Here is a 26,694-nt window from a genome sequence, read left to right as displayed (position 1 = left end):
TTCTTCTCATTGTTTTCATAGACAAAAACAATAAATTCATTATTCGAGAAAATAATCATTAGTCGCATGGTTCCACCAGTGTTTTGCCACTGTTTAAGTAAGGCTTGTACATGCACTGATTGGTCTATCTTGCTGTCAGTTAGCATATTAGTCCTTTACTTTATGAACAAAATGAGCCACCACATTTGGTTGGTCTTTGCGTGTTGTTATGACAATCCAACCAACTTTTCAGACAGAAATGTCGGACAGACTGAAATGTTGTAATCACATAAATATTTCAGCAGTAAGCGAGACAGTGTGTGGAAGTTCTTCTCATTGTTTTCAAATTGCACTGTCCTCCAACACACCTGTCACACACTCAGGAGTGCAGAGATTTTTTTTCAAAATTCAAGGTGATGTGTTCATATTGCTTGTTTTGTCCGACCAACAGTCCAAAACCCAAAGACATTAAGTTTACTATAATTTAAGACTAGGAAAAGCAGCAAATACTCAAATCTCAGAAGCTGGAACCATCAAACGTTTGGCATTTTTGATTGAGAAATTACTTAACAATTACTCAATTATCACAATAGTTGCAGATTAATCTCCTGCTGATTGAATAATCAATTATTGACTAATCAGTTCAGCTCTAACTGATAGGGTGATTTGGTGATTTCCCTGATGCAGCCTGAATGACATATTAACTTTATTCTAAGCTAAAAGTAGTTAATCAAGAACTGATATGCCACTCACTGACTGTAAATAATCTGTATCTGTCTCTTTTAGTATGTCGGCAAAATCTGTAAAAATCAAAATCATTTGTGAAAATATGCCTTCATTACATGGGAGGAGTCCCCTGGATTTAAGTACCTAAAATACTTTTGCAATTATATAAAAACTTCACTTCAGAGTGTCTGTGATATTTTTGGACTTTCTATTAGATATTTTAAGGATTGCTCAAAGATGTAAATTCCCTCTTTGGTCAATTGCTCAGCACCACATGTTGACAAGGCCAATGTGTGTGCATGTGTGTGTGTGGGTCTGTTTTGTGTGTTCCCTTTGGCTCAGTCTTTCAAGTGCCCCTAATTACAACTGAACTTTGAAGGTGATACATGACCTTTTGCAAATGAGCTACTGCAATTTTAACTACCATTCCCACTGCCCTTCTGCAACCAGCTGAAGAAAAAAAAAACAAAAAACAACTGATTCTCATTTCTAAAATCCTCTAAAACATGCTATTGTTGGCAGATGACCTGTTAACAATAGACCATGTTCCCTGTGGGTTTGCTAAATCGCTCTGATACCTGCAAGATGTCTAGAGCAAAGCAAAACAGGCCTCACAGACTGTATGCTAAACAGTTTGTGTGTGTGTGTGTGTGTCAGGGGGTCTCAGTCATGAAGCTGTGGATTACTCACTCTATTGACAACTTACAGTGTATCAATTTTGGCTCAGCCATTATTGAATGAATGTATCTTAATGACTCCTGCTTAACAGAGCTGACGTGGTGACACAGTAGCACAGTGTTTTTCTGTATGGTGGGTGTATGCCAAAGAAATATCTAGGTGTTTCCATATATTTCCATCTCTCAAGCAAATTTGGAATGTCATACAAAACACCATTACTGTCTTATTTTGTATGACATTCATAATTTTATCTGCTCTTTTTAAGGCAATAAATCAGCCATCCAAACATCTGAAAACAAGCCAAGAGAAAAAGGGAAGGGATCTTCACGTACTGATTCATATTGATCATTCGGAGTGGGCCGAATGAATTCAATTTTCTATCACAGTATATGTAATTTTATATTGTGATACTGATATACCTGTTTATTGTGATACAGTACATTTTTCTGAAAAATCAATTGGGTTTATTAGGGTTGGGTTCTGATGGCCAATTTCTGCTTAATAAAACACCCAGATTTGCCTAGCTCTGAGACAATCAAATCTCTTACTCTTACTTAATCATTTTGTCTTTTTTATTAGCAATACAGAGCCCCCCTGAAAAAAAATCTGAAAAAAAGAGCCATGTGTAAATCTGTAAATTCTTGGTTTACAAATCTGTGCGCACGGTTTCGGGTAGCATGCATCTCATTTTTAGCCATGACCGTTGCTTTCTGCTGTTTAAATTACGTTGCTGGGGACAGATTTTATAAACTGTGGCTAATCAAAGTTAATGCCATAAGTAACTTGCCAAAACACCAAAATGAGACTTGGCTGTTTTCTGGTTAATGTGTTCTCTGCAAATGGACTGTGGACTGTGTGTTTTAGCATTCCAACAAGACCAACAAAGAGCCCTCAGTCTTCATGTCAGTTTCAGGAGTCGGAATCTTCCAGATAAACTTTAATGAATATCTGATCAGCCTAATACTTCTGAATCTGGACCTCCAGTATGTGGAGCAAGTAACTCATGAAAAGTAAGGTGTCAGTGAGAGTCACTAATTTTCAGGTTGAAAGTACAGGTTTTGAACACTAATTAGGCTGCCATTTAAAACGGTTTCTGCCTTCTCAGACAACAGCATTACAACATTATGGATCAGTGTTATAAGTGTGGGATTTCTACCTGAGGCCACCTCTTCCAAATGTAGGTCCCCTATTATTTATAGTACAGAATCTCCTCAGTCTAACCGTATTCGCTAACTATTTTCAAGCAAAATATGTTTTTGGGAAAATGCCGTAAAAGTGTCTCCTAAAAGTGTTGGACGTGAAACTATCCAGTTCAGTGTGAAGAGCTGTGGACCTTGGTGTATGCTGTAATGCAGAATTTGTTCACTTAGTGGCTTCAAGGGCTTGTTCAGGCTGTTGCTACAGCAGTGTGAAATCACAAGTGTGATATTCACGCAGGAACTAATTAACGCTGTAAAAAGCCTGAAATGTGTGAACTTCAGCAGTGTGTCAGTGAAGTGTGAATTAACACATTTTGTTAACTTTCTACTCTTGGGTTGCAGATTTGTGCTAACTGCCAGTAAAATGTACTTAATACAATAATACAATAATATTACATTAATTAAACAATCATACTGGCAAAACATAGGATGAACCAGCAGTGATGTTCATACTGAAACCTTTAAGTTGTTTTATTGGGAATTTCAGGACCATTTGGAAAAGAACTCAGCTGTCCATGAGAATAACATCTGACTTTGAAAATTAAGCAGAGGTGAATGTGTGTTTGGTGGTCTTCATCCAATGTAAACAAGCTTGTTTTGCATTCACATACTTCAGTTTCAGTTCCTCAGCTGCATGTTTATGACGAATCTTCCGCCCATGCGCCCACAAACCAGTGCTTGTTGACACTGGTTGACTGGTTCACATATTGGAAATGATTAGATATAAACATTAGACTCACAAAACATGAGATAAAACTTTTTTCCCCACCTCTTCTTCTTAAAGGATAATTGTCATTTATTACAACTTGGGGCTTTTTGTAGTTTCAGCCATCATTCCTATCTGTAATAACATTGTATCCACCAAGTTAATGGTTGAGGTCTGAGAAATCAGATAAGTCAAGAAACATGAGCAATCTGACAATGGGAAATGGACTGCATTCATATAGTGCTTTTCTACCTTAAAGGACAAAGTGCTTTAAAATTTTGCCTCTCATTCACCCATTCACACACACACACACACACACACACACACACACACACACACACACACACACTCACACTGATGGTGGCGTAGCTGCCATGCAAGGTGCTGGCCTGCCCATCAGTAGCAACTTGGGGTTCAGTGGTTTGCTCAAGGACACTTCGACACAAGGACAGGAGCCACAGCTTCCGCAATCAGATTATAAACAACACTCCAGATTAGTCAAACTTACTTAGAAGATAAAACAAAGGCAAACAGTAAAATTGCCTGTTGTAAACATCTATCACAGGTAACAGACCCACTTCCTGCTTCAATTTTGACCAGTGTTGTTCTATTGAATTAGGATTATTACCGACATTCTGGATGGGCTCACTTTTGGCTTTACCTACAAATATAGTGCTTAAGATAATCTAACTAAACTCTTTTTGGACTTCATTCAGAACTTGTTAGGCAAGTGGGGACATTATTTTCTTGTGCCAGAGCTGAGAGCAGAATCCTTTAGGAAAAAATGGCGATTGTGGATTAGACTGACGTAGCTGTACAGATTATAGTTGTTGTGTTTTTGTTGGAAACAGGTTAAAAGACAATTTGAAACAAAAAGGATCAATATTGATGCAGCAAAACCAGAGATATATGTTTTATTCCATGCATTCTTCCTCCTTGTTAAAACCTGGCGCCTACATTACCCACAATGCAACTCAACTGCTGAGAGTTCGGTCGGAGATTCGGGTATGTTATGCTAATAGCTAAACTGGTAAACTCACTTCTTTCTAACTCCACACCCAGACGTGCAGCTTCTGAACAGGCCGTTAGGGGGCCCCTAAGGGCTGACAAACTTTACTCCACAGCAATGTCTCAAAATGTGGTGACTGAAACCCCAATTTGCAATGACATCTCAGTAGGAAACCTCCCTAAAGGGGCCCCATGTGATTCCCGTCGAACCAACATGATTTGCATAACATCTTCAAAGTTTTAATTGAAAGTCAATAAAGGAAAATGAAAGGAAATGAAATGAGTTATCTGCCTGGAAGTGAAAAAAGAAAGAGAAAAAAGGATGAGGAAAAAAAGAAAGTGGAGAGCAGATAATGGCCATTAAAACAGAATATAACTGAATGTTGTTATTTAGTCTAGCCTTAACTAATGGGGGAGACACTTGAATAACTGAAGTGTGACAGGCAGTCCACTGTTAAATAAATAGATGAAGTGACACAGAAGGACAGTATCCCTCTCTCAGTACTCTTCTCCTCTTAGTCATGCCTCTGATGCCGTCGCTCCTCCCTGTTTTCTAAGCTCAGTTTTTTTTTCACCTCTCAGGGCAGTGTAGTGTCATGTTCAGATGTGCAGCTTGTAAAAATTCTGATGTGGGGACATACTATAGTGGCAGCATTTACACTAGCCAAGGCTCATAAGCAGCATTTGCAAAATCAATGCTTTATGTGTTGATGAGCACTAGCCTTATAATGAGGGTTATTTACAATATGACAACACTGAAGTCATTTTGTTATTTATTTTGGTTTTTATTGTTCTTTATATTTATATTTTGAAAATTCTACTTTCTATTAATGTGAACATTTGGAATAAAAAATGTTTAGATTTCATAAATTTTTCAGTGGTGTCCAAAATAACATAATGGTGAAGAACGCTGATCGGAGGGGCCCCCTGGGAATTTTTGCCTAGGGCCCCAACAGACTCTAGAATCGCCACTGTCCACACACCCTCATTTTCAAACTTGTAGTCTACAGCCCCAACCAACACTGACTCAAGTGACATCTCTTGGGGACCTTTATCAGACTTCACACACCTCTAGAGACAATAAAGGCTTTATACATTTTTTGTCACATATGTAATAGTTCACCCCAGCACCTGGAAACAAACTTTGATTTGTAAAATTGGTGGAGCTCCCCTTTAAGGTAAGTGCTTCTGGCAAACTATACCACAGCTTCTGTTACCTGAAAATTACGTTGATGGAATGAATACATCAGATACTAATAAGAGGTGCACCAATCCACCTGAGGGTATCTGCCAATACAGTACTGATCCAATACCCCAATACCTCAAATTTAAAATATGTATACCAGGCTGCATGGAACTCATTGGAATCATTTATGTAAGGTAATATGGGGCCAAGGATTATTGTGCCACTACAAAATTGAGTTGGTGACTTGTTGTGATTGATTGAATGTATAGCGGAAACACAGAATTTTGAAATGACATTGGCGAAGAAACTGTATTTATTGTGGATCAGACACCTCATGGCCAATACTCAGTCCACTTAATAAGGCTAGCATTGGGGCTGATACTTATCCGGTGGATTGGATCGGTGCATCCTTAGCTCTTCAGTTAGGACAAAGTAACCCAAATAGAAAATGGCTAACATGAACATGATGACAAACAGAATGGAGTAATGGATAGGCAATGCAGTCTTATTATGTGCAACATATCATAATGCTCAATGATAAAATCATTATTTTGTAATTGCAACGTTGTCTGACAAAATCAACATAAATACAGGTTAATGACAACAGCTCTGCTATGTATTCTGCTATAGTGGCATTTACAATGAATGATCACAGTCTTCTTAACTTAACTGGCACTGCTCTGTTTACCCTGAACACATTGAAACACCAAGCCGGCATTTTAAGATTTTACACACCAGAGGCCATTTTGGAAAAGCTCTGTTTTGGGAGGAGAAAAACCGTTTGTGTGGGCAAAGGGCCGAAACCAAGAGAAAAATATGCATTTACAAATTTAACTGGCCTTATGTGGACATACTCTCAGACAGTGATCTTGTGTAATTTTTGTCTTCCTTATTTGAAATTATAATTTCAAATGTTTACTGAACCTCATTTCTAAACAGATATCAGGGTGTGTCTGGGTGTGGAGGAGCAGTGGGTGTTTACAATTGAGGTCATGGTCATCTACCAGCAGTAAAATAATATTAAAAATCAGATGTTTTCAGGTCATCAGAATACATGGAGAGTGTAAATCCAAAAAAAAGATATAGTGACTACTCTAAAAATATATCTCCCTTACTTTTATTATATTTCGTTTATTTTCATTTTCACTTCATGGAGCAAGCGTTAGTTCAGGCAGAGCACTTGCATTCTTCTTCTTATTATTATTGCATTTGATGTACTTGTCAGTGCTGGAAAATTCAATGGGTGGATCTAGTTTGACAAGGTAAAGTTCACTGCAATGTTCTGTTCCGAATGATAGACTGTTGCTTATTGCCCCTTAATGCAACATCCTTACACTACGAACATCCACATCTGTTTTATTAAAGTTGTACATTTGTATTGTGATTGCTCACCAAAAACATACTTTTATTTGTTAGCTCTCTACTGTGCTGTAGTCTTTCTAAATACAAGCAGTGGTAAGCTAGAATGCTAGAAACATGTCAATGTTGAAATTCCTACAAATCACAGATAGAGGCCAAAAAAAAGTCATAGTACACTCAATCCCACTTTATCTCTTCTGTTCTCTTCTTTTACTCAATCCTCTCCCTCCCGTTTTGGCTGTATAACTGTCAGTATCCTGTCTTATCCCTCTCCCTGCCTCTGGCTGCCACATTCCTCCAAGTATGGCCACACACTGGCAGCTGCACTGTGAACTCATCACAAGTGAAGAAAGGGGATCTGCCGTGCTCTCTTCCTGTCAGCACAGATCTCAAGGTGAACTTAGGGGACTTAAATAACCAGCTTTGCGACCCTCCCGCTCCCCCTGTCAGCTGCACAGATTAGAGGACGCCTCTTGTTTACAAGGGCATCGTGGGGTTTCTTTTTTAGCTGCAACCAAATCTACAGCAATGATAATATTTATACAGGATTTTAAAAAAAAGCAAGGCTTCTGAATTACCTGGATGGATAATATCAGTTTTATTTAAGCGTGTAAAGTAAGACGTGGCCTATAAATTAGAGATGTGAGCTTGTGACCGGAAGGTCGTCGGTTCAATCCCCCGGACCAGCAGATTAAATCTGTGTGGGAAAAGTGAAAAGCAGCGCTTGCCCCTCCCTCATTACCACCACTGAGGTGCCCTTGAGAAAGGCCCTTAACCCCAACTGCTTAAGTGGAGCTGCTCAGTGGCTGCTCAGTGAGCAGATCAGACTGTGGTTGTACTTGACAGCTTCCAGGTGTGAATGTGTAACTGTGTGAATGTAATCAGTGTGTTCCTGAAAAAGAGAGCATTGCTCTCAATGAAACTACCCCGTGAATAATATATATATATATATATATATATATATATATATATATATATATATATATATCCATGATATGATTCAAAAACGCTGGATAATGAGGACAGTGAAATGTGGTTTAAGGCTCCAGAAAAAGCATATTACTTTTGTCAAACTACTACTCACAAGATCAAGAATAAACTTTCTTGCTCAACCACACAATATGGGCACATATCCATATAAATAAAACATCGTATGCCTTCAGGTATTGACTTAAATGGGAGAAGTTTGTGGAAAATGTACTTTGGAAGTAGAATTAGATGGCATATTTTATGTGCATTTTTAAGATTACAAATGCAATGTAAAGATTTCAGGCAGTGTTGGACATATCTGACGGACAACAGATTGCTCAGTGTGAACACAGCTAACTAGCAGGAGACAGGCAGGTCAAACTCACTGACAAGAAAGACAAGAAAAGATCATTTTTTGACAGTGGTATCGATTGTTGACAAGTTTAATTGTATTATTATACTGTACTATCATCATCAACCGGTAAACCCACTTGGTACTTGACACTTAGTTTATCTTATACTTATACCGACCTGATACTTAATTTATTTTCTGACCTGTTTTTATAGTGTTTTATAGTGTATCATATTGTTTGCTAGTACTTTCTCCTGTGTGCACTGATGTAAAGGCGAGCTACTGTAACGAAGAGTTTCCCTGCGGGGATCAATAAAGTATTTCTGATTCTGATTCTGATTCACTTGGTTTAGATCTGTGGTGTATCATGTCTTGTATCGAATTTTCGATATATATCAGTTTATCTTTACAACCCTAGAACTCAGATATGGTCTAATCCGGGCCTATTCAATTGGCGGCCCGCGGGCCACATCCAGCCCAGAAGCAACCTCTAAGTGGCCCAGCATACATAAATCTAATATATGACAAAATATGTAAACAACATATATAGTGTATGGAAGTAGCTAACGATTGAGCCATCTTGCTTCCTTCCACATGCACAGTACAGATCTGGCAGGATGTATACAGATGTAGTGACACAGCCAATCATATCTTTCACAAATCAACGTTTTCTCATGTGAGTTCCGACCACGCTTAGTAGCTATTTAAAACATCTGGCTATTGACAGTCACAAGTAAGGAAGTGCTCTACTGCAAATATCTCTGTCAACCCTGAAACGTAAATTTGACAATGAAAACCATCAATTTAACCCTGCCTGGACTGGCAAGTATTTGTTTATTTTACCGCCATCTCCAAAACCCTGCTATTTTTTATTACATTCATTGGCATTTGTTTAAAATTTGTTATTGCCAAAACAAAACAAAAAAAGGGGTTTTAAATAGGCTGCTGAAAATGAAAATGTCTGGCCCATCTTCATTTCCTGGTTTTAAAATATGGCCCAGTTGAATTTGTAATTGAATAGCACTGGTCTAATCTGTTTTATATGGATATGCAGTGCAACATGTATCTCTTTTTGTGCTGCTACCCTACCTCACCCATCACACACACACACACACACACACACACACTGCTTGCAGCTCTCTTTGATCCCAGGCTGTGGGCAGCAGTGGTCTGTCAGCAGGCAGACTGCTGGGAATACTCTTAGTGCCCGGAGATCCAGTTGCCCTCTAGTTGCACCACCTAGGCAGCCGTTTTGGCATGGGTCGAGGGATTGTATCTTTGGGCAATAAAAAAGGCACATTTTTTATGTCTGTTCCTCCATCTGTCCATCGCCAATGTTTGGAACACCTCTGAACAGATTTGGATGCAATTTCTGGGAATTTTGCGTAAACTGAGACGCCCAAAGGGAGGACTAGGACTGTACCTGAATCTGTACCTGTTTCCACATCGAATCTGACTCACCAATTTTGAGGATTAAATTTTAGTAGAAGACTTGCCTGCCATGCTGTTATCCTGTGTTGCTCTGGATATAGTGACTCAGCAAACAACAAACTGTTTGATGTTTCAACTGACAATATGATTTATATATATGAAGTTTGAATCATTGATGTTTAGGGGACAGCCCCATGCCTCTGTTCTCCTGTCATGGCTTCCCCTGGGATCGGGTAAACTATCAAAGCCTATCCTCTCTCAGAAGTATCAGGCTTTAATGGGCCTTAAACCTTCTCCAAACCTCCTGTCTCTTTCCTGCTGAATCTCCTCCTGTTTTTATCCAGGACTAATCCACCCTCACAGCCCCCCCATTTTCTATCCAAGCCAGTGTGGGTGCAGCATTCGTGGTATTGACCAGTCCTCTGAAGAGGTGGGTCGACAGCTTGTCCCAAGATAGAAATGTCATCATAAGCATGAAAATATTCAGGGTGAAACAAACATAGCACACAACTACACTACATACCACCCCAGTATCCATTGGAATTACATTATTTTTATATATGTTTACATAATATATATTATGTAATAATTGAATTACATTGTGACTCACCATGCACATCATGACAATGACATTACATCACTATTGCCAGCATCCAATGCTGGAAACTGTTCACACTTTTTATAAATGTAACCACGATCTTTCCCTAACCTTAATCAAGTGTTTTAGTTGCCTAACCCAAACCATACCTTGTTTTTTAAAATTATTATTTATTATTTTTGTAAGCCATTATTAGATAGATGACAGTAGTGTTTATGTGATGATGAGGTACACTTCCTCTGATAATTACAGAACAGATCTTACAAAGTTTATTTAAGGCTGCAAAATGTATATTTAGTGTCTATAACACAATATGACTCTAATACTTAATCATTTTTGCATGAAAGAGATGTAAATGAATAGCTGTTTATAATGTCTTTTGATCTTTCAAGCTGCTCCATGGTCCAGAATTTTGAAGGTAAGAAGATGTAATTGTGGAGTTGGGATGGTATAACATGCGTAACGAATAAATGGACCCTGCTTAGATTTTTTTTGTTACATATAATGTTCCAAAAGGTCAAGAAAATGCTCATAGTGTCACTTCAACTCCCTCTGTGCTAGTCATGCTTTTGGGTCCAGCCATGATGTACCACAACACATAGTAGCTGAGTAATAAAAGTTTAAGGATAAGAACCAGCTGGTGATCTGTATCAGATTGGTCAAGGTCAGTGATGCTCATGTTTCTCGTTTAAATCTCTGATAAGTATCAGCCCAAACAAGCCTGATATATACATTATGAAAATCTGATAGTATTGATTGTCATCATTACAGGCTACCACAGATCAAAGGGATAGGGTTAAGTATGAGGCTAATGGGGTTCAATGGTGTTCCTTTTACTGGTCACTAATAGGGCTCAACAAAAATCATAGATGAACAACCCCTTAAGAGAAAGATAGCTTTCAACCATGTCCCAAAAGTACTAGCACTACTAGCTTACTGCTCAAGCTAAAGCATTCATTATAGAGAGCAACACATAAAAGTTGGAATGTCACAAGTATGACATTCTAACTTTTATGTGTTGCTCTCTATAATAATATATAACTTAATATAAAACTATAATAATATAAAACTTTGCTTAACTACCAGCATGTTACAGTTCATAACCCTAACTCTAACCCTAAACCCAAACTGTTAGTGGATACCACCATTAAGAGTCCTCTAACCCGCAAACCCTAACCCCAAATTTAGATGTACATAGGCCAATTACCTAATTCCTCCCAAAACAGAAATATTTTATTTAGAACTCATTAGACCAAAAATATGTATGTACATTCAGTGTTTGGTTTCCATGCTGTGACCCAGTCACTACCTGCAGTTAAGATGTAGCATGCACAGAGAATGGGAAGTGACAATAACAAATAGAAGACTAGAAGTGAATGCTGAGGTGGACTCGGGGCTCATTTCAGGCTAACAGCGCTTATATACTCTATTTTAATAAAGCTTAGAAAAATGGCTGTGACATGAGCAGCAGTGTTCACATACTTGCTTGAGTACTTTGTGTGTGCTTGGAGGAGTAAAAAGTATATACACAAGGGTGCAGGTCAAGGCTGAATCATCCCTGGCCAACGCTGGAATATTGATAATGTTGTATTTTGTGAGTGCAATATTTCCAATATTTGTAAACAAGCTTTATTGGTCTCTTTTCAAAACTTTCTGTAATGGTTTGTTCAGAAACTGCTGCTGACCTTACTTCGCATCCTAATATATTGCCCCCATTGTTCATGAGCTTAAATTGTATGTTGCGGATATAACTTCTAGCTTTAATATCTGAAGATGCACACCACCAAAGCTCTGAAGGAACCAGCATATGTTGAATAACCAACATGTGTAAGCAAGTATATAAGCGACATAAATGCTTGCCGTGAGCAACAGCAGTATAAGAGTAAGCTGACAGAGTTACACATCATCTTGTAGCAAAGAGCATGTTGGATGTGTGGTGTACATAGTGGAATATGTTACATGTGAGTCAAAGCACCCCAGTTGTCTGCCTGAACTGGCTCATAGGCTCTGCTCCATTATCACTGTCCCTCAAAACCCCCATCCTGGTCAAACCTTAATAGGGCCATGTGGTGATTATGCATAATCAACATACCCAGACTGTTGATATGAGGCCCACTCGGCCATAATGTGTATGGTGATTCATCTCCATCCACTTAAAGCAACACGTATGTTACACATATTTTTAGGCCTATTGCTTGGTTTCATTGATAAACATTTTAAAGACAACAGCCTCCGTGGCACCAATGAGGCCTGAAGTATCACATTCTGCTGCTCTACTTTTAGCAACTTACAAAGTTCACTTTTCACAGGCTGCTCAGAAACATGTCAGGCTCAGAATAATACTCAGTGTCCTTCAAGTGAAACAGATATCCATGACACTCAAACACACACACTGGCCCAGAGTTACAACAGCTATGTTCTGAGAACTACACAGAGATAATATATTCCTCTTAACACTTTGGCATAACAGAAACCTTTATGATCACCTTATATATAAATTGGTGGTAGAGAAAAGGTTATCGGGTTGTTAAAATCCAAAGGGTTTATCTTACAGGTAGCAAAACATGCTCAGTAAGTCACGTGCCATTCTACCATTTATATCATAAGATGTGCAATGTTGGTAATTTTTGTCAATCCTAGGCCCTAACACTAATGTGTCGAAACAGTTTTGGTGGTTAATCATTACACATAATCCACGTTTACAGAGTTTTAATCATCTAGCCTCTTTATCCACTTCCTTTAATCAAATGTATTTGTGTGTGATTCAACAACATAAGCTCCAGTCTGCAGTGTCTCCATCTAGGCATCAGAGTCCTGCCCTCTCAGTCACCTGGCACTGTAAATAATCAAAAGCATGACAGCCATGTGAACATAGTGTGCGGTTGGTGCTGACTGGCAGGCACCAGGTGGGCACTGGGAGGGCGCTCTATAGCCATCTGTACATGAATACATCCTACAATTCACTGAAGCACATGGGCCAGGGCAAAATCTGCTGAACTGACAACATCCACAAGTTAATTAACAGCCAACAATGTGCTATGGTATGGGAATATTATACAGTAATTATGGTTAAATTGATATGTAAGTCCAATGATGGGCTTTTATTAAAAATAGGTTATCAAAGGGTCATTGTCATCCACTGTTATCATGATGAATTTCATAATTGTTTTAATAATTGATCAAGATTTTTGACTATAGCAAGTTCTTAGCAGAGACTGATTCTAATGAAGTTTAATCTTACTCCAAAAAGTATCCATGAATATGTATTAAAATCCTGTCTTTCTAGTTCTAGTGTTCCATGATCTTGATACTGTTTTGTATACCCTCTATGGAGACCTGAAGTGATCAATATTAAAGAAATATATAAAAATAAAAATTAAAAAATCATATGAATAAATATGCAGAAAACATATGTAATATAAACATGAAATTGTGAAATAATCCAAAACATTTTTAAAATTCAGCTCAATGATATAAAATGTTATTTCATCCTGCTTCTTTTAGCTGTCTGCTCATTCAAACCAAAGCAACAGCATTAGCATTGTGAAATAGAAACAGACTTTGGATTACTCTGAAATAATAACTACTGGAATTAAATAAAAATTACCTGTAATAAACAGGATCAAAGTAGCAGTTCACAATTTTTCAAGGCTGTTTCAAAACAATAGTTAGGTGTCCATATGAATATTGAAAAAGGTTTTGCTTTCTGTAATCATTCCTGCTGTTCATACTGGCCATTAAAAGATCCCCTCTTAATGTGCTTCCAATGTAAGTGATGGGAGACAAAATCCACAGTCCTCATTCTGTGCAAAAATGGATTCCAAAGTTTATCTGAAACTAACATGAGGCTTAAGCAGTCTGAGTTCTGACAAGTTCTAGACTCACATTCTACCAGTTGTGCAACACAGAAAGTCACAAGAAGGTGTAAAAGTGCCAGACCATCTGGCGGCTCTGACTTGAAAGACTTCCACGCCTGCAGCGACAGGAGAATCTCCAGTGAAGATGCGAGCAAACTGCCACCTTAATAGCCATTCACGGGCCTTGCCACAGACACTTACTGCCATGTTAAAACACTAACATCCTATTGACAAGATCAATTAGTAAGAATGTGTGGTAACGGGCACCTCCCCCCTGTTCTCACAGGCACACACAGTACACATACAGAAGAAACATATAAAAAGGCTTCTACCCTGGAATTTTCTGTCCATATTCTAAGCAAAATGGTTGTATACTGCATTGCACAGTAAAATTTGAGCAACCCCTCATTAAGCAAAATTGAAACAATAGTTCTTTTCTAAGTATTCCACTCCTATGAGTGCCTATGGCTCCCATGAGTGCACTGGAACTGTAGCTGTTAAGTGGACTTTGAAAACGGACAGAAACACTCATTATCATGTTTTAGCTTTAGCCCTTAAGACTGAAACTCTATTAAGGGGCCAGTATACGCCATCAGAAGTGCTTTGGAAGCCCCCTCCCCCTGTGTCCAACCATTTCTGTAACTTTCCGAAACCAACAATCCGACATTCACACCCACTTCACGCCGTGATTGGACAGCTGCGTGGAAGTGAGAAAGGAGCCAGGGTTTGAATTTCTCTTTCTAGCTCTCTTTTTTCATGTTACACAACTATTTCTGTCACTTTTCATGTGAACAACCAAGTTCAACACTATGAATGACTTCCAGGAAAGACTGTCTGAAAATGTGTGCCGTTATCCCTATATTTAAACAATATCGTGCCCCCCCTCCCATGACGGCCGGCTTTTTAATCCGTCTTTCGGTGTGGCCGTTCTGAACAGCTATAAATACTTTTGACTTCCAACATGGTCAGACAACACGTCGTACTATGAACCACTTCTTTTGTAGTATAACCCAGCCCAGCACCTAGCAACTTAATAATGCGCATGTGTCTGAAAAGGAAAACAAATACAGTCTCACATAAGCCGAAGTCTGTCATTCAAGGTAATTACACCCAAATTCAATGGATATGATGTTGTATTGTCAATGCACAGTATTTGTAACCCTCCCAGCACCAACTTTGGAATCATACAACTGTCTTGAGTTGTCTGGTGACATCTCTACATCCATCCCATGTGACGTGAACGCGGCATTAAATGCAAAAGTCAACACACACAGACATACCCCTTGTCTAACTGTTGACTTAATGATTACCACCTGGGGGTAGAGAAACAGGCGACTTTAGACACTGAAGGAGTTACTCAGTCAGTCTCAGCAATTCAGCTGCTTTAGCACTGGGATGCACATCTGAAACAGTTATTGAGTATTTTTAGTTAAGGGCAATAAATCAAAAACAAAAAGACTCAGAAGTTCAGAGGTAAAGTATTGGCTAGTGCACTGCTGCATGCCGCTGCCATTTTTGCCACAATCCATGCATGATTTCCAGTTCTCAGACAGCAGAACACAGTGATGTGGCTAGTTATCCAGGAATGCCTCAATGATGCTACCTCATCACACCAGCTTGCATCATAAGCTAATATGACAGAAAATGGCCCTGACTGCCTGCTGAGCTGGAACTACACCTTAGCTTGTAATCATGTCTGAGTGAGCTGAATGGCACAAGTGCAGAGTGAAGCCACCATGACGTATTTGATTTGTTTTATATGTAGTTGCTGTAGTTAACCTCTTGAACATCAAAAGCTGATAAGCACATTCTCAATAATCATCTGTTACTACAACCAGCTTTCAGTTATAAAAGGGTCATTACACTCCTGCGATGTTATAAAGAGGCCACATGTTGTTAACCTGGTGTACAGGCAGGCCTTTCATCTCCCACTAACTGCACTAATGAACAAAGCATAATGTGGAAAAATGAAACCCTCCCACGGCAACAAGTCGAACATTGAATTGAATATCGAATAGTGTAAAAGCAGCATTGTAGTGACCACCTTTAGGAATGTCTAAACAACCAGTCAAAACAAACTGTAGTACACTTGCAGACTTGCATCTTGCATTGAGTGATGATGACCTTGTATTTGACCTTTGTGTGTGAAGTCGAATCAATCAGTAAAAGAAAGTAAGAAACATGTGGATGAGTGAATGGACGGAGGGTGCGGAACTTACCTGGGGGGCACAGGCAGCTGTGGGGAGCTTCCCTCACCTCCCGTGTCTTCGGCAGTCGCGCTGCAAGCTTCTGCACAAAAAGGAAGAAGAAGAGTTAGAGTGCACTGATATTTTAACATCATGTTGAACCTAACATGAAATGTCTGTTGTCAAAACATGATTTACATTCATCCATAGATCCCTTAATATTCAATCTATCAAATGTCTTAAAGGTGGGGTATGCAATTCTGGAGAAATCCAATACCATGACAAATACTATGATATAGAGTGAACAATGACACAGCAAGTAATGTAACTAAAGTTAGCTAGGCTGCGGGTTAGCAAACTCTCTACAGTTGCTGCTGCAAAGCTAACAGCCAGAGAGGATGAGATGGTTTCCCAGTGCCAGCAAACCAGCTCAAGACAGCGATACTCACAACTCTCCTGCTACTATAGTTAACATCACAATAATAGCATATCTTGGCAAACTAGAAAGTAAACTGAATGTCCGTGGGGAAGTAATTTAATGTTTTGTGACACACAAATCATGGCTTGAATGGCTGGAATAGTGTTGTGTGGCTCGGTCAGAGCCACTTTGTTTATTTCCCATTTACAGAGCCAGGGCTGTGTACAAACACCGGATTTGTTTTCAGTGCACACACTGAACGGACAGGTAGCAGACCGTGAGGAGATATTTGCTGAATTTGACAAAAAGATGTGTATTGGATTAAAATCGTATACCCCACCTATAAATGACTGCAGATGTCCATATGATGATGGGCTTTTAAAGAAGTAGTTTCTGCTGATATTCCATATAATAACATTTTACCATTTTATGCCAAAAAACAAGAAGTATTTTCCCCAGAATTATATCCTTGTCAAATTAGAAAAGTCTCAAAAACTTAATTAAGATCCTAAAATGAAAACCAGGATGATAACAACAGCAATACATATCCAATACAAAATATCACATTTAAATGTGGAATTGGCTATGAGCATGACAGTTCACTCTTAACTTTGGAAAAAGCAGTTAGCTAAACAATATCAACTGAAGGTCCAGTTACTCACTTGTTACAGAGTTTGTGGCTGTCTTACATGGTCTTTAGCAGATGGAGTTTGAAACTGTACATATTAAAACTTTCCATTTTTCTTAGCACTTTAGGACTTCCTGCCCATGTTGGAAGTGAATTTTCAAGCTCATTTAAGCCAACATGGACAAGATGTCCAATTATAATTTCACGACAACTGTGCAAACTTTATATGCTGATGGAAGACCCCATGAAATGGTCAAAAGTTTCAGAACAAGAGAGTAAGTGGACCTTGACTTGAGATTGTTTTGTCAACTGGGAATAACTGCGTGTGTAACATGCACACATGATACCACATTACTGTGAGAAATCAGATATTCAGATAACATGTTTTGCTGTAATAGTCTGATTCCTGTAAACCCTATATAAAAGAATAAGGTTATTCCAAAAAAGGACAGTCATTGTTTCAGTCTCACTGTTTTGGTTTTACTTTAAAACCATCACCAGCAGCCTGTAGAGGTGTAACAGCTAACAAAATATAATTTCAACTGTGAGTTGCATACCCTCAAATTGCAACTTACAATCCTTGCATGATATGTTTAGAAAATATGTGCTAGTTTGTTAGACTGCTCCTCAGAAAATTTTAACCAACAACTCTATATTGTCTATTATTGTTTTATTGTTTACCACAAGGCCTGCCAACACCTTTCAGTCTTTCTCTAGATATCCAAGTGTGACAGTTGACCTCATTAGATCAACAAAAGCCTACATGTGATTTGACCCTGAACAGAATACAAAACCATCCAAGTACATTCTCCACAGCATAGCAGTCAGTCCCACTGGTGATGGTTACTAGCAGAGGAATGCCAGTGTGGGCTGTTTAGAGGCCTGCAACAGGTGCTGAAGGGGATATCATGAAGGCACTGTCATTCAGAGCACTGCTGCAGTATTCTGGGTATTGCCTGTTACGTCAGTGTGACTGTTATCCCAGTTTGTGGGAGGACTGCCATGGATCAAATCAGGGATCATTAAGGGAAAATGTGCAACATTTGCTTGGCCGTTTTTCTTGTAAATGGATGAATGTGTGCAGTGTCGTCTGAACACGTATAAAGCCTGCTGTCATAGAGAGGGGCGAAATACATCTCTTTCACTCACAACTTGAGAAGTCTTTAGTAAGACTAATCCAGCCATGCAGCCAGAGCTGCTGAGAGATAATGAAGAGTGGAGATGCAGTTCAACTCTAAAAGTCAGTTTAACAAAAAGAGCTGCATCAATTGCCCTGTTGCGACAAATAACATCATTGATTGGTTGATTTTGAGTATATAGTATGTTGGAAGTTTAACAAAATGAAAAATAAGCTATATATAAATAAATATAAATATAATATATATAAAGCTAGCATACACACTGTAATTGATTTGTAACAATGTGAACCCTGGGTATTTTTTGCTACCGTTTCACTCCCTTTATGGGCATTTGGCATGTCTTAGCTTGACATGTGAGTGGTACTACAGTATACATATTGGGCCAGTTTTATGAAAAAAGAGCCAAAACATTTGAATTGTTTTAGATTGTTTTTTTGCCTGTTTGCATGGCCATATCCAGGATTTTAGATATAGGCCTACTGAGGTCAAGTTTCTTCAAGGCAGCCACTTCCCTATGAGATGTTTGAGTAGACACCAAAACTATGGAGCTCCAAAGTGCTTAATATTAAATAAATAAATAATTAGGAAATAAATAATCACATGAATAAATTGTGGAAAATATATAAATGAAACAATCATTTGTGAAATAATTAAGAAAAATAAATGAATTAAACTCAAATAATTATATTCAATTATATTTCATAATAGTAGTTTTCCCAAACACTTGTATTTCATGCCACTTTTTATTTCACAATATTACTTCATAATGTCAATGTCACAATTGAGAATGACTTCCGGATGGGAGCCGAAACGTCTTGATTCTGAAAACAGTGTCCATATGACTACGACTGAAACCTTTTCTATGATAGAACACTCCTGGACGAATGAGGGACTACACCGTCTTACTTCATAATGTCACTTTTTATTTTATAATATCACTTTTCTTGACAGCGGTGTAGTCACCGTCCTCTCGCCTTTCAGCCAATAACATGTCCCCTGCCTCTTAAGCAAGCAAGCTCAACAACTGCTACCAGAATTAGCCAGTTAGTTAGCACCTGTTAACTAGAGCTAGCTGCTACTGTAGATAAACATAGATATACTGTATACACGTAGATACCGAATTGGTCGCAATTAAAATCATCATAACTCGAACTTGAATTTTTAAACCAATTTTCCAGCAGTTTGGTTTGTTACAAATGCTAGCCATGTATTTATGATACAGGATACTTCGTCAAATTAAAAATGCATGTTTTTATAACAAAATACTTTATCTTTTGTAGATAGCAATAGTAATATTAGTATAATAGAAAATTTAAAAGTATATATTTTCTTACTGCATTGTAAAATGGCTGACATGATTTTTTTTTGTTCATAGTTTTCTAAATAAATAAAGAAAAATAATAAAAAAGACGCAATTACAACAAACACTAAAGTTAAAAGACAATTCTGTTTTTAGTTACATTTATTGTGAAATATTAATATTTCACACATTATTTACAGCAATTATATATACATTGTGTCAGTAGGGTTGTGCAGAGTAGCAGTCTAAGAGTAAGGTAGGCTTTCGTAACTACAATTCAGGCACATAGTTATTGTATGTCACGTTAGCGCCATGAAACAAACACTTTAATGTAGATAATTTAGGACTAACATACACAATAACACACGAGAGCAACATAGCTGATCGATAAATATCATTTTCAGCATCTTACTGATATATTACTGTAATAAAAATGTTGATCTTCTTTTCTTTACCTGACATAAATTAGCTACATTTAGCACCAGGACAGTCACTTAAAATTATGTTATCTTAAAAGAAGGATTATTTATTGTGATATATCAAATTCAACACAATCGTAACAGTATAATATTGTAACATAACTTCTCATCTGTGAAATATTATTTCCTATTGCTTGGTTTTGGCATTTCTTTCATTAGAATATCCAAAAGCAGCACAAGTTTGGCATTTCCTATTATTTGAACTGGCTGACAGACAGCTGCTGAGAGTTGGGGAGGTCTGAGGAGAGAGCAGGGGGGCAGAGCTGGAGCTTCTGGAGGAATAAACACCCGGAGCCAGACCGGGATTCTGCTCTGTTCCGGAGCCATTTACCAGCGGGAGGAGAGCTCAAAGTTTATTTTTTTAACTTTTGGGATGAAAAAGTGGATTTATCGTCAAGCTCGCTTCTCAACCTATCTGCAGCAGCTAGCGGAGGTGCCGACCTCTACAGTCTGTGGGCACCCAGAGCTCTGTGATAGCTACTATTTCATATTTATACAGAGATCTGACAAAAAAGGAGATTGCTTGGAGAGCAAGCATCGGTTGTACTTTACTATAAACCAAGTTAGCAATAGCATTAGCCCTGATCGAGCTGATCTCCATTCAGAAAACAAGCATTTTAAAAGTTGTTTGCTTGTCGTCTTGCGGACAGACCTGACAAAGCATGAATTCAGACTCTTTACAAATTGGCATCATAATGTAGTTATTTCGGCATCCTTTTGATCCGTTTATTGCAATTAAATCACAGCAAAATAATTTCATTTTGGGTTCATACCGCTGTGGTAAGCCAGAAAGGGTGAATATTCACGGGTTGTATATACTCGCGGTATATACAACCCGTAGGTCTTTTCTGACGGTAAGTCACACTGCCTGAGTATCCGCTTGGTCTCACTGCGCTCCTCATGTGAATAAACAGGTAGACAAGTGCTCCACGAATAAACACCAGAAGCTCTATGCAAGGTAACCATGGAAACGGCTTCTGTGCACTAGGCTAGTGTATCCCTGCCGGTACAACTGTATTTTCTTTATTGGTTTATAAGTTAAAACTATACGTAACATTACATCCAGTCTTGTGCCAATACTCTGCCATGTGAAAGTCCTCATGTTTATGTCCCGATAACTGTTAAGAAAACAGTTATTTAATTCAGGGAACTCAGACGCAACAATCAGTCTCTCGTCCATTGATTTGCACTACGCGTAGCATTGAAAAAAGTTCAAGACAATTCAACTCTGGCAGCGGGCAGGCGTGTGCGTGTGCACCTGCCCGCTCACCTCTCATTGAAAATTAATTACTAGGCGTGTCAATCACTCCCCATCTGAAATGACCCAAAAGCAAGTAAACACAAATGATGTGGCGATCAAACTCACGCAAGTAACGTGAGGCGAATATTTGCTTAGCGGTTGGTGTTAACGCAACTTTACTGTTACTGTACTGCCTGTACTGACATATTAATGTCTGTGTACTACTTTAACTACAGCGTCTAGTTGGTTGACTCAGAATAACGTTGACATTGTTGCTAACGAAATAAAAATGATATCCAATAAAAGTTATTACGAAAATGAACGATTAACTAACATTTCAGCGGCACGTGCAGATACGGCGATTTGGTTTTAATTTGTTATTTTTTCACCTTTATTACTCAAGCACGTATTACCTATATATATATAACATATCACTGTCACAGGAGATTGTCCAAAAAGGTCTGCAGTGTCTAGTCTAAACGACTACCGCCCTGTGGCAAAACAACATCCCTGGACCCTCACCAGTTTGTGTTAGTCCATCTCTCGATACTTTTTGACTTTCCTACCCTTTCTGTGACTCTCAACTTCAAGCCAGTTAGTTCCTTCTGAATTCAATTCAATTCAATTTTATTCATATAGCGCCAGTTCTTAACAGAAGTTATCTCATTGCGCTTTTCCTATAGAGCAGGTCTAGACCGTACTCTTTATAATATTAATTACAGAGACCCAACAAATCTGAAGATGTAAATCTTTAACAAGTAATTTCCTAAAACAGCTGGGCACTATAGTTTTTATCAAATCTTACTCAAATGGGAGTAAATAGTGCATTTGTTGGGGATTATTTTCAGCAGAGGATTAAGCCACATTTGGTGCTCTAGTGAGTATGTGGTGCAGCAGGACGGTGTATGTGGGATTGAGTCAAAATAAACTACAGTGTGTGTGTTCATGGTGATGAAGGAACATGTCACCCAGTGCAACAGCATATATCATTGTTATTTACTGTTAATGGTACAGTGGGAAAACACAAAACCTCTACACAGTCTCCTACCCAGTCACAATAATTGCGAACTAAATTTACTAGAAACATTACTCATTGTGCTAATGGATTCTGCTGTGATCCAAATTTGACTGGAATAATAATAAGGACCAACTCTGTGCTGCTGGAACGAGGCACATTTTCCATAACAGAGGAAATTGGTCATCATTGAAGGAGACAGGGAGGTAGATTCTGGACAGTGTTGGGTGAAATAACCATGTCTCTCTCTACAAAAGGCCACATCTGTGCTTGTGTCCCATTAATAATGACTATTTATACACACAGAGCTAAACAAAGAGGCAGGCTGCATCGCCCCAGGCCCGTCTGGAGATGAAGATGGAGAGATCCTCCTCACTGGGCCCCACAGAGGTGCTCCAGAGCCAGGCAGCAAACAGGACTCTATCACCAACACCTTTGATTGGATTTAACTGTGTCCTTTAGTACATCGACCTCACTGTGTTCTATTTGTGAACACATATACAGTATGAAGGAGTACAGCATGTAAATCTGTGACTTTCTTCTGTCTTCTCAACTTCTGTGTGTCTGATGTGTTTTATTGAACTGTATTGCTTTTCAATGTTAAGTGCTGTCTTCTGATTGACAGTTATTCAGAATATATCCAATCTTATTTGTCCACTCATAGCTGACATGGCCTTAGGCTGTGTATCATCAAAAAATGTGTTAAGGAATAGTTCAGTGAGATAAAATGATTGACAATAATCTCATGTCTGAACAGAGCTGGAGTCAAGACATTGGAAGGCGAAACAGCTAGCCTGGCTCTGTCCAAAAATCAAAAATAAATTTACCAACAGCAACTCAAATACCAACAAAGCTCACTGACTGACATGTTGCTTCTAACTTGTTTAATGCAACATTGGGCTCAGTGATTATGTGCTTCCTTGTCATGGTGTTACAGTGAGGTTGCCAGGTTTGGTCATCTCAAGAATGTGTGTATTTCCCAAAATGTTGAACTGTTCCTTTAAAGTACAATATCTTATGGACTTTCTTCTTGATATTTGCTCTGATAAAATTTCGACTCAGGCTAATATTTAGAGAGTGCAATACCACTGTCATCCCCAGCAGTAGGCACCCTGTGCGCTTTTCGTCTCGTGGTAAGTCCATTATACAAGCCCTAGTGAAAAGGGTCATGGCGGAATGGTGGAAACAGGGCCCCTGCGGGACTTCAATCACTGTGGAAGAGCTTGTTAGTGTAGCTGTGGAAGTGGTCAATGAAAGGAAAGTACAGAGGGTGACTTTAGGAGCAACAGGTGTGAAAGGCCAGAGAGAGCTGCTCACACGTTATCTCAGTGAAGAAACACACATGATATTTATAACACATGTACAACTTGCTTGCTAATAGTCTATTTCAAAGATGTGCAGGAACATTGTTGAATTTGTCCATCTTTGACTAAAGACATTCTGGTACCACTTTCTAATAAGGCACCCTTTATGAAAGCTTTATAAGTAGTGGTGGCTTTATTAATGGTTAATAAAGCCTCTAGTTACGCTTTATATATAAGTTAGAAGCCATAAATAATAACAAGTTTTGGGTTCCCAAGGTTGCTGCCCCCCCCCCAAAAAAAAGAATTGAATTCCATTCATTTAACTATTAATAATGATTTTAGGGTTTGTTAAGGGTAAAAACCCCATTAAATGTACCAAATACAGTAACAGGGTTAAATTTGACCAAATGAAGTAACAAGGGTTAAAAACAGTGCAGACTATCTTTTAAAACCCCGAAACATATAACAATCCATTCCTTTACCCCAAATCTGACCTAAACCTATTCAAAACCTGAATACTGATTAAGAATCCCCGAAAATAGCGTTAATTTGCACCCGAAAATATTTAAGACCCCTAACATAAACCAAAATCTCAATCTTGATAACATCTTAAAATTAAGGAGAAAGTACCCCTTAAAATCTACTTAATGTGTTAATTAAGGGGCTTTTGAAATTAAGGTGTTTTCAAGGGGTTTAGTTTTTCAAATTAAATTACAAATTAAGGTGTAAATGAAGGATTAATTAAGGATATTTAAGCGGTTGTACAGACCCCTTGTGGAATGAATCTGAAGGGCAACTTATAGTTCAATCATGAGAGGGGCAAACAATTACTATCTTTCAATAAACAAATATTGTATTAAGTAATATTTTCTCAGCCATCAGATGCCATATTGCTGTTTCTAATACGTTTAGATTTTGTTAAAGCCTCACCTCCTCCAGGATCTGATCCAGTCGGCCCAGGATAACAGGCTCCACCTGCTCCAGAGACAACACCCACGCGGAGAGCTGCGCATCCCGCTGCTTCTGCTCCATACTTACTATCCGGGACTGCAACTCCGAGGTCCGCACAAAAACCACAATGCAAACTCCAAGGCACAGAACAGATACTGCAATGCATATCGTTAAGCCAGACAAATCTCTCCAATTTCTCCACAGCGGCTGCTTTAAAGATTGCTGCTGCTGCTCGCCGCGAGTGCTCCTCTCTTCACCCGGTTTACCAGCGACTCCCCACTTCTGACCCTCTTCCATTTTAGACATCTAACGCTGGTTTTATCCACACGGAAATCCGTATATTCATCAGGTGAAGAGCAGCAGAAAAGGAATCCTGACGACCTGCAGCTCTGGGGCTTATAAGAGATTGTCTCTCTGTTGAGGCGAAAGTTTTGCAGATGTATTTTTTCTTCAAACTGTCTCCAAACTACTTTGCTGCACTCAAATGAACTACATCAAAGTTAGAATACGAGGCATTCTGTAGATTGTCATCAGTCAGTCATGTTTCTGATTCACGGTGACGGACTCTTATTCCTCTGCGTTCCGCTCCGTTCGTACCATTCGCTGCTTCTCCTCTGAGCGATCCCACTATGTGCTGCAGGTCAACCGTCAGTGCGCGTCTCTGAAACCCGAGCCAGCCTCTCTCCTCTGCCCAGCTCTGGATGCCGAGGGCTCTTTGCTCACAGTACATGCTCCTCCTCTGTGAGGCTTTAGGTTAAATGCCGGGGCGGGATTCATGGCGGTGTTGCTGACCCCTTTGATCCGCGTAGCCTACTTAGTGAGGGATATTTTTAGGGTGCGCAAAGCGAGGACGTACAGTCACACAGCCGGTATACTGACGCTGACAGTACTGCTCAGCTCCGGACCAAAACCAATTCATACCAACATGGGTATCTGTTCCTTAAATTTGTATGGTACCTGAAATCGGAACAAGTTACCTTTGGACATTTAAATAATAAGAAACCACCACTATTTTAAAAAAGAACGTCAAATTATGGGAAACTTGGAAGTGTTAACCTTATTATCCTAGCTATAAATTGTGTGTATTTTTTTAATGTAGTATTTGAATACTTGGACCTATTATTTAAATTTTTAAATACAGGACTTTTACTTGTAACATAGGATTTTTACATTAATACCTTGGTTCTTTTACTTAAGCAAACATCTGAGTACTTCTTCCACCACTGGTTGGGCCCCTGTTGACCACCCCCATGTACATTGTAACTTCCAATTTTCCATCATTGCACTTCAGCCCCCAAACCATCCAACACTGCTGGAATAATTCTTGGCCCCAGGTTTCTGTGAGTCAGTTTGTCATCTTTACATCAAGGACCCCAATAAAAAAAAATCTTGCTTTATAGTCTCATTCTTGACATTGTTGCATTGTGCATGATTTAATGCCCTCTTTTTCATAATGTCAAATAAACTTAACTTCAATACCTGGATGATTACAGGTGGATTAAGTTTACTACTGAGTTACTTCTAGCTGGTGAACATCATCAGCCAGTTATTGTGTTATTAAGTGTTTTCACACAATTTTCCACCATTTGCGTCTCATAAGTAATGTGTCTCAGAGTATGATGCTACTTAAGTTTAAATGGTCATTCTAGCAATTTAATATTGTATTGACAAAATAGGCTGCGCTTCAACAATGGGATTCTCAGTGGAGTGCTAGACCCAAAATCCAATGAGTACTTCCAAAAAATAAAAAAAGGTAACACATCTGAAAAATTCACATCAAGGAGCACAAAATATTCACATTCGACTTGTTTTTTTCGCTCACATCACAATAGAAAAATGTTAATATTAACTTTAATATTGAATATATATTATTGAACTAACTTAGTTATAACTTTATATTGAATTTAATGTACTTCCAGAAAGTTGGGGGACCTTTGCTCATTCTTCTTTTTAATCTGTCTATCAAAGTCAAAGCACCACAGGTTG

At 38.7% G+C, this 26,694-nt stretch overlaps 1 protein-coding gene across 40 annotated transcripts in view; it reads right to left on the bottom strand.

The window, feature by feature from the left end:
* col13a1 (collagen, type XIII, alpha 1) overlaps nt 1–26,075 on the bottom strand; it is a 174,782-nt gene extending 148,707 nt beyond the window's left edge. For 12 of the 40 annotated variants that reach the window (XM_044213812.1, XM_044213787.1, XM_044213814.1 and 9 more), the window contains exons 1-2: nt 24,688–26,069; nt 16,268–16,337 (exon numbers count right to left, since the gene is read on the bottom strand). In XM_044213812.1, the coding sequence (XP_044069747.1) occupies nt 16,268–16,337; nt 24,688–25,014 (397 nt within the window). In that variant the 5' untranslated portion in view covers nt 25,015–26,069. Of the gene's footprint in view, nt 1–16,267; nt 16,338–24,687 lie in introns of all 40 variants that reach the window. The other 28 variants (XM_044213776.1, XM_044213801.1, XM_044213777.1 and 25 more) reach the window with 6 other exon arrangements.
* Between the last annotated feature and the right edge of the window lie 619 nt (nt 26,076–26,694).

The sequence above is a fragment of the Siniperca chuatsi genome, linkage group LG11, assembly GCF_020085105.1.
Source record: "Siniperca chuatsi isolate FFG_IHB_CAS linkage group LG11, ASM2008510v1, whole genome shotgun sequence".
Classification (NCBI taxonomy): Eukaryota; Metazoa; Chordata; class Actinopteri; order Centrarchiformes; family Sinipercidae; genus Siniperca; species Siniperca chuatsi.
The sequence above is the reverse complement of the archived record's forward strand: the minus strand, read 5'-3'. Positions and strand labels throughout refer to the sequence as shown.